Source organism: Drosophila serrata, unplaced genomic scaffold (genome assembly GCF_035046125.1).
Source record: "Drosophila serrata isolate PLE 108 unplaced genomic scaffold, ASM3504612v1 contig_160, whole genome shotgun sequence".
Lineage (NCBI taxonomy): Eukaryota > Metazoa > Arthropoda > Insecta > Diptera > Drosophilidae > Drosophila > Drosophila serrata.
This window is the reverse complement of record NW_028257058.1, coordinates 1,016,753-1,035,492: the sequence shown is the minus strand read 5'-3', so window position 1 is coordinate 1,035,492 and position 18,740 is coordinate 1,016,753. Positions and strand designations below refer to the sequence as shown.

Sequence of the window (18,740 nt, the reverse complement as noted above, 5' to 3'; positions counted from 1 at the left end):
TCCGATTTTTATAAAATTAAAACCGGGATTCTAGAATAATACAAAATGTAAATCCGGCCCGATCCGACATTTATACGATTGATAGTATATAATTGCATAATTGCAAAGTTTCATTCAGATAGCTTAAAAACGGAGAGACTAGTTTTCGTAGAAACGGGCAGACGGACGGATACACGGACATGTTGACCAAATATATGTACTTTATAGGGTCGGAAATGTCCCCTTCACTGCGTTGCAAACTTCTGACTAAAATTATAATACCCTGCAAGGGTATTACAAATATATATTTGTATACCTAATTTGTAAACTGGATGTGCTTGAACCCTTTTTCTAAACTATTTATATCCCATCCATCCAATCGTTTTGGTAGTATATATATATATATATTTTTTTTTTTTTTTTATTGTATTTGTTTCATTTGTTTTATAACAAATTAATATCTAACATCACAATTGTAATTAATATTTACATATTTAGTAAATCATATTAAATTTGAATCAGAGTTGGCATTAGTTGATTTTTTCATTGTATCTATACCAAACGAAAAATTAAGAAAGTTCAAACTTATTCAGGCTCAAACCTATTAATGTTTTATTTATTTAACTCAAACCGTGGCGTAAGGCTATAGTTCATAATACAGTAGTATTCCATTTGAATCTATTCGATATATAAACATACATTTTTATTTTTCCCAAATCTGTTGGACGTATTCATTTTTTTTCTTTTATGAAAAATCTTGGACACTAATCTACTAGAAGCAAAAAACACGATATTTTTGTGTTTTAAAAACCAAGACCTCCATAAACGTGTTTTAATAATTTTAAGTATAAAGAATATACAACTTTTCCTTACACTTATTAAACTACCTATGCATATATTGTGCCCTATGATTTATTTAGCTGCGCAAACACGATAAATTGGATAAAAGTAAAATGGGTAAGAAGCAAGATTGCAATGTGTCAGGGGAAGAGGAACTCTCCGAAAGCGAGGCCAATCCTGGAGTAAACACAACAAGTGACCAACTGGTTAAAGCTAAATCAACCGAGGAATCTTCTTCATTTCGTTACTGTATGCCGACACACGCAGTCTATACTACGCCAGTACAAACGGCACGTATCTATAAATTCGATTGGATTAGGGACTTAATGACATAATATGATATGTTGTTTGTAAAGCCTGGTCAGGATTTCAGGGTTTTCATTGTCTTTTAGTATTATTTAACGAAAGTCAACAAGGGTTCTTAATTTCATATATTATTATTACTATAATTTTTCCCCCAAAAATGAACTCAGTGAAAAACTTTTTATGTTACTGCGTTATCTGAAGGGATGGATGAATTAAAAACGATATTTAACGTTGTGTGTAAAATCTACATTCTGAACAAAATATCGGACAAAAAAATTTACAGAAATAATTAAATAAATGTTATATTTTTTATTTGATATCTGTTCGATAGATATTTTAACTGTAAACATTTTTGATTCCGATAATTTACGATATTTAAAAATTAAAGATGTGGAAGTTTACGCCATTTTCAACCCAATATATCATTTGATAAATCATATCGAACTTTTCCTGTCGACATACAAAGGAATGTAGTTTGATTATTTGAATTAGAAAATTTATACAATAAGTGATTTAATTTCGCCTATCAGCCAATTCGATCTGGTCAAGAGTCAGTAAGAGTATATGTGAAAAAACTGATCTCCTGACGACACGGGCTCTCTTCGTGAATTATGTTAACTTTTCGAGACTTAGTTTCTAGTACAATTAATTTATTGTTTGATTATTTATTGTCGGAAGAAAACACACCAAGACATATACTTCGTTTTTCCCAATCGCATGATAGTAATATTATGTTGTGTGTATATGAGAAATATCTGTATGTAAATATCATTTTTAAATATTATATTAACATTGTATTACCGTTGCACGTGTATTTATCATTACTGCCTTATAAAAGCAACTTATATAACATTAATTAAATAATTCAATATAAATAAAATATAATATTTTAAAATATTGTGTTCTTTAGGCATTTGCGTGGTTCAGTGACTTGTTGGTTGAACATGCTGAGATATTTTGGTCTCTTTTCGCCGTTGACATGGATCGGGTTTTATCGGAACAAGCGCCTGATACCTGGGACTCATTTCCATTGTTTCAAATTTTAAATGACTATCTAAGGGCTGATGGTAAGTTGAACGCAATATTTATTGAGAATGAATTTAATAATTTATTTTTAATCGATTAAATTTGATTATTTTTATAAAAAAAGAGTGTAAGGTAGAGGACTGCTATTGTTTTTATACCACTGCAGGGTATTATAAATTAACACAGAATATTTCAATGCAGTGAAGGAGTTATTTGTGATAGTAAATCTATTCTTGATAAGTATCAACAGCCCAGTCGATCTTGACATGTCCTTCTGTCCGTTTCTACGCCAACTAGTCAGTTTTAAGCTTTCTTAAGGAAACATTGCAGTTTGTTTTCTATATACTATCACTCGTACAAACATAAGTCGGAACGTTTCAGTTTTTAACAGATTTTCAGATTCAGATTTGTGATATAGATATTTTATAATATTCAAGGATTTCGTTTTAAATTTTATGAAAATCGGACTACTATATCATATAGCTGCCATAAAACGGCCATACAGCCATTTTATAAAAGTTAAAAATTTATTTTTAAATTTTATGAAAATTTGAGTACTATCTTCTATAACTGGTTTAGGAAATATCGTTAAGTGTAGACGAAAATGCAAACAGTGAATGCAAAACTGTAAATATAGTAAGTATAGGGGAATGTAATAAAAGTTGGAATACTTACTTGATTTTTATTCCCTTGCACGGTTTAATAATTTCAGTCTGAAGTTTGCATCGCAGTGAAGGAGTCATCTCCAAACATATAAAGTAAATATTTTCTTGACCAGGATCAACAGCCGAGTCAATCTAGCCATGTCCGTCTGTCCGTCCGTCCGTTTGTCCGTCTGTCTGTTTCTACGCAAGCTAGGACCTCAGTTTTGAAGCTACCTAAATGAAAATTTGCAGTTCGTCTTCTATGTACTATTACGCGTATTATATGTCGGAACGAGCCGGGTCGAACGACTACATATGTATATCATATAGCTGCCATAGGAACGATCGGAAAATGTTTATAAAAAAAATTATATCTTGTTCAGTTTTTAACAGATTTTCGTAAAATTTGACATATAGCCAAAATATATTAATCTGGAATTTTCCGTAAAATTTTATGAAAATCAGACTTCTTTATCATATAACTGCCATACAAACGATCTTTAACAAGAAATGAAGCTAACTTCGGCACACCCTTGCAGATAGAACTTCGATGACTAGGAATCCATACAATATAAATTATATATATTTATGTTAAAAAACAATAAAGTAATACGTGCTTTCATTTCATTCACCTATATATATTATATTTGCAGTTTTACATTTATGATTTTCATAAAATTTTATTCAAAATTGTAGAATAATATGAAATGGCTATATCTCAAATTCTTAAATTCTATTGAAAACTGAAAATGTTATAATTTTTGTTGTACAAATTTTCCGATCATTCCTATGGCAGCTATATGATATAGACGTCCGATCCGGCCCTTTCCGACATATATACGAGTGAGAGTATATAGAAGACTAACACAAAATTTCATTCAAATAGCTTCAAAACTGAGAGACTAGTTTGCGTAAAAACGGACAGACGGACAGACGGACATTGCTAGATCGACTCGGCTGTTATATACTTTATATAGTCGGAGGTGCCTCCTTTACTGCGTTGTAAACTTCTGACTGAAATTATAATACCCTGCAAGGGTATAAAAATAGAGGAAAATGCAAAACTGTGAAAGTAATACTGTAAATAGAAAATGTATAGGTGAATGAAATGAAAACGGGCATTACTTAATTGTTTTTTAACAAAATTATATAAAATTTATATTGCATTAATTCCTAGTGAACGAATTGCAACCTGCAAGGGTATACAAACTTCGGCGTGCCAAAGTTAGCTTCCTTTTTTTGTCATTTTTGAATTTTGGTTTTAATTTTAGTAAAATCGGACTGTTATATGACACTATTTTATCGGGTGACTACTGGGCCGAGCACGTAGCTATTAAGAGTACGTGGCTAAAAAAAAGGAAAAGGACACTGCCTGTGAGAGTACAACTACCCAGGCTGGCACAAGCTAAAGTATCCCCCGTTGCACCTTCAGTCCCAAAAAACTAACCTCTTCCTTCCATCTTTCATATGAGAATACTAGGTGCTTACTCAGCAAGCTCTCAAAGCTGTACTCTAGATTCTCTTTTGCATCCCAGGTAATTGTGTTTAGTAAAACCTGGTTGAAGCCGGAAATATTCTGCTCCGAAATTCTTCCGGGTAAGTAAACAATTTATAGATTAGACCGGCTTTTCCAGCGAGCCGTTGACTCCTGCCTTATCTCGAAACTGGTAGTGTCTAAAGATTTCACGGATATACAATTTATCTGTGTGATAATATATCCCTTATATCTCTTGTTTATATATCCCCCCAACATCTAAAGAGCCAACTTATTGAAAAAACCTTTCGGCAATTCGGGCCGTTTCCAAAAGGCTTTCATATAGGGACCAACTAATGACTCTGGGGGACTTTAATATATCTGGAACGCGTTGGTTCTCTGATCGTGTATCAAATGTCTTTCAGACTGCGGCATAGCATAACCTCATAGATGTTTTGCTTGATTTGTCCTTATCTCATGTTATCCATGTACATAATTCATTAAACCGCTTACTTGATCTGTGCTTCGTCTCTGATTCTGTAGGCGTAAACCTTAGTAGAGTTCCTCCATTGACGCAACCTGAAGATCCTTACCATCCAACTTTCGAAGTGACTATCAATACGGGTACTATCATAGGAATAAAACCTAATCGAAAAGCTGTCAAAGTCAGCTGTTTTCGAAAAGCTGACTAAGCTGAGTACTTTAATATCCGAATTTAATTGGTCCGACTTGTGATGTGCCCTGACATGACAACCGCCGTGGACATTTTTTACAGTGCCACAAACTCTTTCTTTTCGTTAAGTGTTCCGGTAGCCTATCGGTTGGTCTCAAATAAACCGCCTTGGTTCAACAAAGAGCTAACACGCCAAAAAAATGTAAAGTGTAAATTTTATAATAAATGTAAACCAACTGGTTACAACACTGTACTCCCTTTAGTTATCTAAGCGCTCGGTAGAACTTTAGCGTTTTTAACGCTCAGTGCTATAAAAATTATTTGACTCGTTGTGGTGTTCAGTTTTTGCAGAACCCAAAACAGTTTGATAACACTAAGCGTAAACCCAATCTAATCCATTCCTCGCTTACATATAATAATACCACCGCAAACTCTGACCAGATCATCGCCGATTTGTTTGCGGCGTTTTTTTAAAACAACATATTTTCCCTCTACCACTTCAAGTCAGATATATTCTTTTGCTAGGAGTTATCTTAGTGACAGCACTCAAAAGGTTCTGTTTAAAAATGTTGTATCCAATAGCCTCAGTGTCAGGTCTGGCGCCCCACAAGTTGGCCTTGTTCCATTGTCATTCACACTCTTTATCAATGACCTGCCGCAGATTCTAATAAAATCTACAGTACTTATGTATACTGATGACCTTCAATGCAGTACAGCTCTAAATGCAGGAGGCATTATTATTAAAAGGGGGTCGCAGGAATTCTATTCTCTTTATGTAACTAAGACTCTTTTTACTTCATTAGCTCGTCATTTATTGGAGTATGGAGTCAATAGTAGCAGCATTGAATCTGTCTAAAAGAACTTTTTGCTGTTTGCCCTCCGAAGCTTAACCTGGGATGCTGACCTAAGATTACCGTCTTACTCTAGTAGACTTCTCCTAATAATTTACATTCCCTAGCTAACCGTAGGACAATGCTTGGCGTCGTCTTTTTACACAAACTTATCCACGGGGACGTGGAGAGCCCCTATCTGCTTGGTCAGCTCAATTTCCATATTCCCCGACTAACATCTAGACCTTATTTTCCCTTAGTGGTAGGAGAGAGTTAGAAGTAAATTAACCCTCAAGGGTTTTATGTACCGATTACAATTTTTGAATATATTAATCGCATTGAAAGCCTTTCTAAATTAAAAACTTTTATACTTTTAGAATTAGCTCGTAATGTATCCTAATTTTCCTCGTTGTATTACCTATTTTCCTTTCCTCGCGTCTATTTATCGAACGTGCCTTACATTACACGGCTGCGCCCCTCGGTCATTTGGGCGGGAGGTGGGCTTCGGATTCGCGCCGAAAAAAAAAAATATATATATATAGGTATAGGTGAATGTAATAAATCTAGGCACTACTTGGTTGATTTTAACCCTGAATATATATACTTTTTAATTGAATAATTATAATGATCTAATTGCTGTATGCAAGGGAATAGAAACTTCGGCGTCCCGAAGTTTGTATTCATTCGTTTTTGGAATCTAATTTTAATCTTGACAATTTTGTATAAGATTTTCATTTTATAATAATTTTAAACACCTTTTGAAATAAAATTTTATAGGATTAGTCAAAATAATAATAATTTTTGTTCATTAAATATAAATTAAATAACAAATATTAATGAATTATCTTCACAAGACAATTTGCGCAATGGCCGATTCCATCAACATCTTCGCGACACTTTCGCTCCTCTAGTTGTACGCTATGTGGATCTCATGGAATCCTCAATAGCTCAGTCGATTCACAAGGGATTCGAGAAGGAGCGATGGGAGAGCAAGGGGTACGTATTTGTATATATATAATATATACGTTTTTTTATTACAAAAATATAAAATATATGGTATGAAGGTATGGTATGGTAGGTTTAAGTGGTGAGTTAGCTATCCTGGTAGCGTCCTACTTATGTTTTCTTGCTGGCTAGTAATTTGAAATGGTCGTCATTTGGCGACTGGACTGAGTTGAAGGAAACTAAACAAGAAAGGAAGCTTTATATACCCTTGCAGATAGAACTTCGATGACTAGAAACCAATACAATATAAATTATATATATTTATGTTAAAAAATAATGAAGTAATGCTTTCATTTCATTCACTTATACACATTATATTTACAGTTTTACATTCACAGATTTGCATTATTCCTCTATATCTAACGATCGTTTGTATGGCACCTGTATGATATAGTCGTCCGATTTTCATAAAATTTATCACAAAATTTAAGACTAATATAAAACGGCTATATCTCAAATTTGATGAAAATCTGCTGAAAACTGGAAACGTTATAATTTTTAATTGTATTAATTTCTCGATCGTTCCTATGAGAGCTATATGACATAGTAGTTCGATTTTCATAAAATTGTACCGAAAATTTAAGAATAATGTGAAATGACTATATCTAAAATTCGATCAAATTCTGTTGAAAACTGAAAATTATATAATTTTTTTTGTTTTTAATTTTCCGATCATTCCTATGGCAGCTATATGATATAGTCGTCCGATCGGGCTTGCCCCGATATATATATGAATGAGAGTATATAGAAGACTAAGTACAAAGTCTTATTCAGATAGCTTCAAAACTGAGGGCCTATTGAAACACTCTTCAATTCACTCTTACCACGCGTCGGTCTCTTATTTTCTTGATAGACATGTTTTCTGTAGAGAATATGCATAGACTCTGAATGCCGCGGGTCATGGGCACCTACTAGGGATTCGAAGTAACTTGTCAAAGACACCTTGGTAACTTGTTACAGACTTTACTTACTCTTACTCGTATATATGTCGGAACGGGCTGGATCGGACGACTATATCATATAGCTGTTAAGGAACGATCGGAAAATTTTTCGAAACAAGTTACAACTTTTCCAGTTTTTAACAGAATTACATAAAAATTTGATATATACATATATTTGAATTTTATTAAAAATTTTATGAACATCGGACTTCTAAATCATATAGCTGTCATACAAAATATCGTTAAAAATAGAGGAAAATGCAAAACTGTGAATATAAAACTGTAAATATAAAATGTATAGGTCAATTAAATGAAAACAGGCGTTACTTAATTGTTTTTTTTTTTTAATATTTAATTTATATCGCATTAATTCCTAGCGTTCGAATTTCAATCTGCAAGAGTATACAAACTTTGGTCTGCCTAGCTAAAAAATATATAGTATACGTCAGATTGTTTAAATATTTAAAGTTAAACGTGCAAACAAATTTATTGTAGGGTACATGTTTTATGGCATTTTAAAGTATCTTAACATTAATGTAATATTGTATTTATGTGTAATGAGCGAATTGCAATCTTCCATGGTATACAAACTTGACATACCTTTTTGGTTGCACTTTAAATTTAAAATACCTTATCTAACGTATAGGTTTTCTAAGACAGGATTTAAGTTCAGCGATCAAAAACTTTCGGAAAAAAATAATCCGGTTCTTTGTTAAAAAATGCTTACGGGCTATATTATAATAAAATAAAATAATATAATAAATATAATAATAAAATAATAATATAAATAAATAAAAATAAAGTTGGAAACAGATACTAATTTGACTTAAATTTGATTAATTTAAGAAAAGTTTAATAGATTTCAAAATACGTTATCACGTCTTCAAAAATATAATATACTTCTTAGCCTTATTTTTATACCCTTGCAGGGTATTATAATTTTAGTCAACGCAGTGAAAGGAGTCACCTCCGACCATATAAAGTATATATATTCTTGATCAGCCGAGTCGATCTAACCATGACCGTCTGTCCGTCTGTCCGTTTCTACGCAAACTGGTCTCTCAGTTTTGAAGCTATCTGAATGAAACGTTGTACGTAGTCTTCTATATACTCTTACTCGTATATATGTCGGAACGGGCGGACTCGGACGACTATATCATATAGCTGCCATTGAACGATCGGGAAATGTTTAAAACAAAACTTATAAGTTTTACAGTTTTCAACAGAAATTGATCAAATTTGAGATACCCATTTTATATTCATATACAATTTGGTGTAAAATTTAATGGAAATCGGACTACTATATTATATAGCTGCCATAGGTACGATCGAGAAATTAATGGAAATAAAAATTAACTTTATCAGTTTTCAACAGAATTTTATAAAATTTGAGATATAGCCATTTTATATTATTCTAAAATGTTGTGTAACATTTTATGAAAATCGGACTTCATTATCACAAAGCTGCAATAGGAATGATCGAGAAAATAATACAAAATTAACTTTTTCAGTTTTCAACAGAATTCTATCAAATTTGAGATATAGTCATTTGAAATAATATTCTACAAATATGTGTAAAATTTTATGAAAATCGGATTACTATATCAAATAGCTGCCCCATAGGAACGATCGAGAAATTAATACAATTAAAAATTAACCTATTCAGTTTTCAACAGAATTTAAAAAAATTTGAGATATAGTCATTTTAAATAATATTCTACAAATATGTGTAAAATTTTATGAAAATCGGATTTCTAAATCAAATAACTGCCATGGGAACGATCGAAAAAATTAATACAATTAAAAATGAACTTTTCCAGTTTTCAACAGAAATTAATCAAATTTGATATATAGCAATTTTACAACACAAATTTGTGTAAAATGTTATAAAAATTGGAATACTATTTCATATAGCTGACATGGGAACGATCCAGAAATTAATACAATTAAAAATTAAATCAAATTTGAAATATAGTCATTTTATGTAATATTTAATATTTGTGTAAAATTTTATGAAAATCGGATTACTATTTTTTCAATCACTATTTTCTTCAAAATTGAGATATATCCCCTTTTTAATTATTCTAGAATTTTGATTTTAATATTATGAAAATCGGACGACTATATCATCAAGCTTACGTTAGATAATGTAAAACTGTAAATACATTATATATAGCTAAAGAAATGAAAGCAGGTGTTACTTCATTGTTCTATCTGCAAGGGTATATACACTTCGGCGTGCCGAAGTTTGCTTCTTTTCTTGTTTTGTGTTGTATTATTGTTTAATTATTCTGTGTATAAAAATCTTTAGGATTAATGCAGCCCTGAACCCGACAGCATTAAATAACGCTGCTCAGGCGTTAAATACGGCAGCCCTCAACCCATCATCGCTACTAAGCGGGCAAAAGAAAGATCAAATCAATTTTTATGTGCCAAAAATGCAAAAAAAAACAGCAGCACCTTCGACTACCGACGATTTAAGGTTTTTAACACGTAGATTTTTCTAATGTCTGCCTTTGGTTTATATTGCATTTTGTGTTTCTGCTAATAATTTATGCATTGTGCAGTACTGCATTTATTGCATTATGCATTGCTGCAAAAAACTTGCCAATAATACCGGCACATTCATAAATATGCCTTTTACCCAAGTTAATACCTAATTCTTAGTAGTTTTTAATATTTTAGTTTCAATATTTAACCAGAAAAAGATTAATTTGGTTCACGCACATATTCATGTAAAGAAATTTTCGAATATGTTGGTTTTTAAAACAGAAATAATTAAAAATAGTTTCACATGTCATTGCAAATTGGTATCGTATTGAAAGGAAGTTTAAATTAATAGTTTACATAAAGATGGATAGAGATAATATCTCGTCTTATACATACATATATATTTAAGGGCAGATGGCGAAGATGACGTGTTTTCTTTATCTTATTAGGGCTTCATTATACAGTTCACATTCCACATAATATTATGTTATTGCATTTATTATATGAATAACAACTTCATTGAATATATCGCACTGATAAATTATAAAGCCATTAAAAATAGATACAATTTGAATATTTTTTTCGAACTCTATTTATAAGAAGCTTAAGCAAAATGGAAGCATGTGTCACATATCAATTATAAAATTATTTCCAAGTATAGTCTTAACTAAAAAATATATATAGTCATAACTTTCCCCATCTTGTGTAAAGCAGTGCATTTTTTATATATTAGAAAGGGCTTAAAAAAGTAAATTACGTTTGCATATTGAGCTAGCTAAGTGCATTTTTAATATATCCTATATTATTCGTAAAATGTATTTACATATCTTTCTTGCCTCTATATATATATATATATATATATATATACATATATATAAATCTAGAAATGGCTGTGCCACATCGGAGGATTTATTTTGGAAGCTCGACGCCTTGCAGTCGTTCATAAGAGACCTTCACTGGCCGGATGCGGAGTTTCGTCAGCATTTGGAACAGCGTTTAAAAATGATGGCCGTGGATATGATCGAACAGTGTATTCAACGCACGGATGCGTCCTTTCAATCGTGGCTAAAAAAGAATATTGCCTTTATATCAACTGATTATATTTTGCCATCGGAAATGTGCGCAATGGTTAATGTGATATTAGATGCTAAAAATCAAAGCTTTAACTTAACCACGATCGACGGCATTGATTTGGTAAGTAAAGAGGAAACAAATTATAAGAGTGAGTAATGACAGAAAATACTGGTTGCGTCAGGATGACAACATTATCACCGTTTAGGAATGCATCAATTATTAGTGATCAAGTGTGTTCTTCTGAATACTCGTGATACGCTGTCGTAAAAATAATCGGTGGGAACCCATCGATACCTTCTAGTTGTTCGCCAACATTCATTTGATTCAGCTTATAGCACGGTATGAAGACGGTGAAACACCGTTATCAAGCAGTAACAGAGAGCGAGAGGCAAAAAGTTAAAAACGGCTGTTCATCAACGCCGTTTTAAAGGCCTGTACGGAGACACGAAATTTATAATACTAGAAAGTTGGATGGCGTTAGGAGATTCCCGACGGCACACTTTTAGTATTTTGCGAGGGGCTTGCAAGAAGAATACACATTTTAATAAAACAGGCTGTTCGCGACCATTTGCCTCTCGCTCTCACTTGCAGTTTCTTTGCAAATTTTAAATTATAGATCCCGCCATGAAAAAAAATTTGTGGAAAATATAAATTCAGAAGTTCAGAAGAGCTTATACAGTTAATATAATTAAATTAGTAAAGGGAAATACAATATTTCGGGTTTTTGGTATATATATTATCTTGTAGGGAAGTTGGAAACCTTGAAGAGAAATATACAGAATAATATATATATATAAAATATATAGGCCAGCGAGAACAAACTGGGACAGCTCCACAGCTCGACTTGCCGATCTGAGAGATCTCGATGCTCCTGGAACAGATTATTAAACGCCAGACATTTGCCAGGTCAATATCATAGACCATATTGGATGTCATAGCTAGCTTCATCCTGCGACGATCCTGGCCGATGTTGTTGTATCTAGGGCGGTGCAAGCTTCTTGACCCGGCTCGGGCTCGTCGGGTAATGGGTGGTATTCATTGCCTTCCTAGATATTGACTATTAAACGAATCTCACAGTTAAATTTAATGCTTACTACGGCGAGATAAAATAGATAATTAAACAAACACATACACTGAGACAATAACTGGTAAACACACTTACGGGTCAGTTAGCTCGCTCCTGATGGAGTTGAAGCGGCTTTACCCTCCCTTCCGTGGTCATCTCATCCTAAATGCCATCTGAGCCCTAATCAAGGCATCCCTAAGGAAGGTTGGCTATCTGAAGGCAAATTGAAGACTGTTGTTTACCACATTATAAAAGTTTATTCCTTACGATCTAAAACTGACATATATGAAATTCGAAAATCTAAACTCCTTATCAAACATGCACCATAAAACGTATATCAAAACTTAAACTATTTAGAAATTGAGCGACAATAATGGTGATCTTGAAAGCGATATAAACATAAACCAGGTGTCTTTTGCAAACATTCGAATTTATGAACTTAATCAATTTTTTTCAGTGTAGAGATCAAAAGCATAGGGGACAGATCGAGGCTCGCAAAGAGTTGTGAACATTTAAATTAGGCATCAGTTTTAGGCTCTTACATATAATTTGCCTTTCTTACTTTGATTCTGCATTCTTGGGTTTTTCTTTTAAACGAAATTGGAACTCAAACACTTGGTGGGCTTTATATGGCGCATTTGGGCCGTAATTTTAAATTGATGGCTTGGAGCCAGCACACTTACTCACTCGCCCAGTATTTATCCGCGAAAAAAGCGCTTTCCTGCGTAGAGTTTGTTGATGAGGAGGCTGCAAAGCAAAATTTACTCCTATCCTACAAAAAGTTTGGCCCTCTTCCTGAATGCTTAGATTTGGTTAGCCTATGTTAATACAAATTCTTTGTTAAGCTGCCAATATTTGTTTCGAGGCGATTGCGCCTGCTGCATCTTTTTTCAGCTCAACTCGGACATGTTAACATATGTGTAATAAATGCATTATTGCGGGAACTGAGGTATTCTCTATGGCCGTCGATTTACATATTGTCAGACCGCCGATTGAATTTGGTCGGAGATAAAAAAAAATGACAAAAGAAACTAGCTGGCAGAACGCGGAAGCAAATGGAAATTCAATTGCTCCACTGCCTCTATATTAGTTCGCCCCTATGAAAAGGGGGGTGAAGATATCCGCTCCTTCTTTTCCATCCGACGCTAGTCGCCCTCGCTTGAAATTATACCACTTCTTCGTCTCTTCTGCTTTGGGCTAAGCTTCCTCAAGGACTGCCAATATTCCTAAACGAGTATTTGTTTAGCAGCGTGCCTATTTCAGAGCCTCTCGCTTACCAAAAGGTTTTTTTCCCCCGATCTTCCTGAGTGTCACTAACAACTTAAGAGTTTGTCTCCTGCAGCATCCAACTGCTCGGTTGCGAGGCCAGAATGGCACAGATGAACCAGCACGTTATGCCCTCAAACAAGAAGGACACGATCGACCCTCCCGAAGATACCAATTCTTCGGGTGAAAGCCGAAACCTTGGCCCTAAACTCTCTTAAAGTTAAATACCCTCCACAACCCTCCTTTGCCTACCGCCATGGGTCGCTTCACAACTCACTCACTGGCTCCTAGATTATATATGTATCCAAGCGCTACAATCCGAGACTGATCCGAAGAGTGGTCCGAGGGAGTATATAGGTATAGCGACTGGTGCCACCATGTTCTTTCGTGAACTGGACACCGATCCACCCGTATCACCATCTGAGTTCTCTTACAGGTATTCCAAATGGCGCCTGGAAGCTGTCCAAGGGAGGCGCTACTGCTAAAATGCACGTCAATTGCTTTGGCACAATTATTAAAAAAAAAACAATAAATGTTGAAATGGTCTTAAGATTCAAAAGAGCCAGGTCAACAAAGTATGACAGCAACATTATCCCTAGCATTGTTCTTCGGTTTGCTAAGGAAAGAACGTTAATTAGAAAGTTTGCATCCCAATTTAACCACCGTTAATTTGACCATCGTTTAATAAATCCAAGCACACCCCTGGCTCTATTATTCTATTAAGACGAAACAGTCAAGTCAATTTTAGGATCAAAAAGGATTAATTCTTTTTAAAGAGCTGCAGTTCAGCGTGTAAGTTGCAAGCTTGGGAACGACACTAGAAAATGTTATTTGCTTGCATTTAGAGCCGTTTAGTTTTAGTACAAAGGTACTCCGGATTTTGTCAAAACTTTGCGCAGGTCATTATAAATAATGTAAAAAAACTGTTTCAGAAGGGGATAGCACAGGGTGTCGGCACAATACCTGAGCACACAGCCAGAAATTTCGTCGGGCGAATAAACTGGCTTGACACGATTCAGATTTAAACAAAAAAGGAAGCTAAACTCGGCACGCCGGAGTTTATATATCCTTGCATATAGAACTTTGATGACTAGAAATCAATACAATATAAATGATATATGTTTATGTTAAAAATAGAAGTGAAGTAATACCTGCTTTCATTTCATTTACCTATAGAAATGATATTTACAGTTTTACATTCACAGATTTTAATTTTTATTTTATTTTATATAACGATCGTTTGTATGGCACTTATATGATATAATCGTCCGATTTTCATAAAATTTGTCACAAAATTTAAGACTAAAATAAAATAGCTATTTTTCAAATTTGTGAAATATACTCAATTAAATACACAAATAAGAATAGCTGCATGTACACGCGAAGTAAATAGGAAGTTACTTTGGCTTATGCAAAGTTAAACACAAATAGAGCCGGAAGCAAAAAAAATCACGTCAGTTCATTTGGAAAGATAAAAAGAAGAATATCAAGCTCGTTTGACGAGGTGGGACCTACGAAGGTGTGGTCTTCCCCTACGTTTGGATGGACTTTAGTTCGGAAGTGGCATTGCCCGTGGCAATCCACGGGCTGAGCTGACGACTTCTTGACTATAACTGTCAGATCACCGTCGTCTTCCTTCGCTGATTCGTCCAGCGTCATTTCCTGGGCGGCGTCTATAATGGTGTCCAGACCCAGGCTCTTCTCCACCTCGCCTGCCTGCAGGGTGTATGCATCCTTGTCCCCGGGGTGGCGCTTCTTGAGACGCAGGTAGACGCCACCCATGCCCCACAACATCTTCCCGTATCTGGGCTAAGGATATCCTCGGCCTCCTTGTTGAACGGGAGGAATGCCCCCCCCCCCTCTTTGGGTAGTGGACTATCAATGTGCAGTACCTTATACCTTCAGTCTACGGTAGGTACGACGGGGTTCTGTCACTGTAGCAGCTTTAGCGCCCGGTTGAGATCATGTGAGGAAGCTTGGCGTAGTGTAGTCTCTAGCCTGCAGAGACGCCCTGTCCAGGAGCGGGCTCTGGATCTTGAGAGCTGCCTTATACTGCGCCTTGGCCTTCAACGCCTCGTTTGACCTTTTCGGCCCGTCCCTGCGCTGGGAGCTGGTGCATGGTTTTGGGGAGCGGAAAAGACTGTCTTCCTCCTCTTTGGTGAGCTGAATGCTCTCGAGGACCGAGTCTGTGTCGACGACGGCAACCGTGCAGTTATGCCGCTGAGTCCTTGTGGTGGTGACAGTAGTTGCACTAGCTCGGAGGGAGGAAGCGACAATGCATTACCCATGGGGTAATATAATGCCCATTTCCCAGCCGGCGCCCCTCAGCTGAAATATTTTTGACCAACCGAAATTTTTGAATTAGTTTATAAAAAATGATAAAAAACGATTAGCTTGGTGTCAAGAAGTAATTTAATTCGATTCGAATTCAATTTTCTATTCCTCACGATTGTACTTAAAGACTAGCTTAACAACGGTTGGAGTAGGTGGGGAGAACTTGCAAAAAGCGAGAGGGAGAGAGCTTTATTTTGCTCCCGCCTTCACTCTAAACTTCAAATTATTAATTTTCAAAACATTTTTAACAAAAAACAAACAAACTTCATAAAGCGAAAAAACGGGGTTCTCCCTAAATCGAAAGGAAATGACGAAAATGCTACATTTTCACTCACTATTTTCACAAGGGTATGTGCTCACCACAGAGTTCTTAGCAAGTATTTTTTTTACAACGATGTCTTATACTCTGCGCGTCACCATATTAATTCTATGTCTATTGGACTTCAATTCGTATATATATATGACCTATACTTGAATGCGTTAAATATATAAAATCTGCCCTGTTCCTTGTGTGGATAACGACGGGTCCTACTTGAGACTTAAAGACTGTGGGCTGGAACTAGACTACCTATCATTATTTTTTCTAATTCCTAATCGACCTACAAGCCTGAACTGCTGTTCACTCAGTTGTAGCCTACAAGGTCGCAGCTATTCATTTACTTATTACTAGGAAACCTGGCGAACTCTGTTTTGTTCTATGTAACATTTCCTTTGGTGATTAAAAAAATAAGAAAATTATTTTTGGTTTTATATTTGAAAAGTAATGGATCCAGTTTAACTTTTCCACTTGCGCAGCATAATCCAGCCGTTTCTCTTTTGAACTTTAACGCATTCCAATATCGGCATATAGTTGTCATTGGTTCAATATCTAAATTTTCATCATCACTGTCGTTCTCAGTGGGATCGTTTTGCCAATGATCTTCGTGTCCTCACTAGTTGTCTCAATATGGCTTTTTCTCATATTATATAATGTCTTTTTTCTCTTAAGTTCAGTGAATACACTTGTTGATAACGATATTTGTTCGCACGTCGTCCTTTTGGACTATAACCTCAAATGCACGATCCACATAATTTTATAATATATATAATAATAATTTACCACCTTAAAGACAAATGCCTACACTTTATTTATTTTATTGTTTCCAATTGAAATGTTAGGAAACGGCTACTTAATATATTGGTTTGTAGTAAATGCTATATATCAGCGATGGAGTTCTGTCGAACTAGATAAAAGTATCCTATGTCCGTCTCTTGGCTCTAAGCTACCTCCCTACCAATTTTCACCCAAATCGGTCAAGCCGTTTTCATGTTATGTCGTGACAACGGAAAACGGGTTTCATTTTTATATATGTATATAGAAGGAATAGCAAATGACTGTTATTGTAATCCGTAAAAAAATAATACTAAATAAGGAGTCATTTTTTACGATACGCTCCAACTCACATCGGGTGGTCAGAGGAAAGGGTAGGTGCCTTAATATAATTCCATACAGTTAATAATAACAACCTAGTATAATAATAATTAAACGTAACTTAAACAAACAAAACAGGAAGAGAATAGAAAAAATAAAAATAGAAAGACAGATTAAATATCAAATATTAGAAGACTAGGCTAGAAGAAGATGAGGTCTGACAGGTCATGGATTTGTATAATGTAACCGTACGGAACACATATAAAAAGAACTAAAAATAATGGATCGAGATGCCTGCCTATTTGATATATACTTGACAGGATTTCGACTAGTAGAGTTAGTGGGAATCCAAACAGAGAAAATTTTTTGAGGGGGAAGGACACGATTTACCGATTCAAACACATTGCTACAATTTCAAAAAGTGACACCAGATTGGCATTTCTTAAAAAATAAAACAACGGTGTACTTGTAAAAATGTTTAACAAAGTCATGCTGAGAAAGAGATAATATGGAGGCACACATAACATATGGTTGAGTTGATAGATTACTAACTGCTCAAAAAGATCCGGTAAGGAAGAAAGCTTATAATACAACGATAGTTAGTAACATCACATCTTTTTCCTTTTTTATGTAAAGGAATGATAAATGATACGTTTCAAATTCTGGAAAACAGTAAGTCCCGCAAATATTGTTTAAATAAAAGCATTATTGGCCCCGAAAAGCTTCAGTAAAATTACGAAGAAAACTGCTCTGAATTTTTTCAAAGGCCGCTGAAAAGGACATTTCTAGTGAGCGAAGGCTTTAAAAACGTCACTAACTTTAAAACATGAAACATAAATGTTAATGTGGGTTAGAGGGTAAGGAATATTGCTGCTGTAGGGCAGAGCAGAGGACTAAAGGAAATCACCAAACAGGTTCGATATTTTCAAGGAAGATTATTCAGTTAAACTTTGAAAATGAAAATACAAGTAATACACGTTAGATTTAATTTTGGAGTTTACGAAGGAGTAAATTGACTAGGGTTATTCCTTTATTAATCAATGGAGGACTTCAACATTTGTTGTTACTCTTAAGACGCTGCTTGTACCTTGATCGCGGACATTTCCTGTGTGACTAAATCACATGTTTGCTTCTAAAGCCCACTATATGTAGTGCGTTTGCCGCTGGAAAGTATTCGACGGAGTGAAAGGATATAAACGTGATGTTACTGCTGACCACATATGGATGCTGCTCTCACAAAACGTATGTGTAATCAAATTGGAGGGCACAAACTATTTTGATTCTTAAATAAATAACATCATAAATTATAAATGCTCGTCGGCTATGGTGTCATCTTGCCCCCCTCGACTTTCCGATAAATAAATTTTGATAAACAAGTTTT

General features: G+C 34.7%; 1 protein-coding gene across 15 annotated transcripts in view; it reads left to right on the top strand.

Moving 5' to 3' along the window:
• Cadps (calcium-dependent secretion activator 1) overlaps positions 1-18,740 on the top strand; it is a 60,978-nt gene that overhangs the window by 25,310 nt on the left and 16,928 nt on the right. For 7 of the 15 annotated variants that reach the window (XM_020954181.2, XM_086826603.1, XM_020954179.2 and 4 more), the window contains exons 17-21: positions 900-1,109; positions 2,036-2,192; positions 6,627-6,768; positions 10,030-10,200; positions 11,093-11,402. In XM_020954181.2, the coding sequence (XP_020809840.2) occupies positions 900-1,109; positions 2,036-2,192; positions 6,627-6,768; positions 10,030-10,200; positions 11,093-11,402 (990 nt within the window). The remainder of the gene's footprint in view (positions 1-899; positions 1,110-2,035; positions 2,193-6,626; positions 6,769-10,029; positions 10,201-11,092; positions 11,403-18,740) is intronic. The other 8 variants (XM_086826606.1, XM_086826605.1, XM_020954183.2 and 5 more) reach the window with 3 other exon arrangements.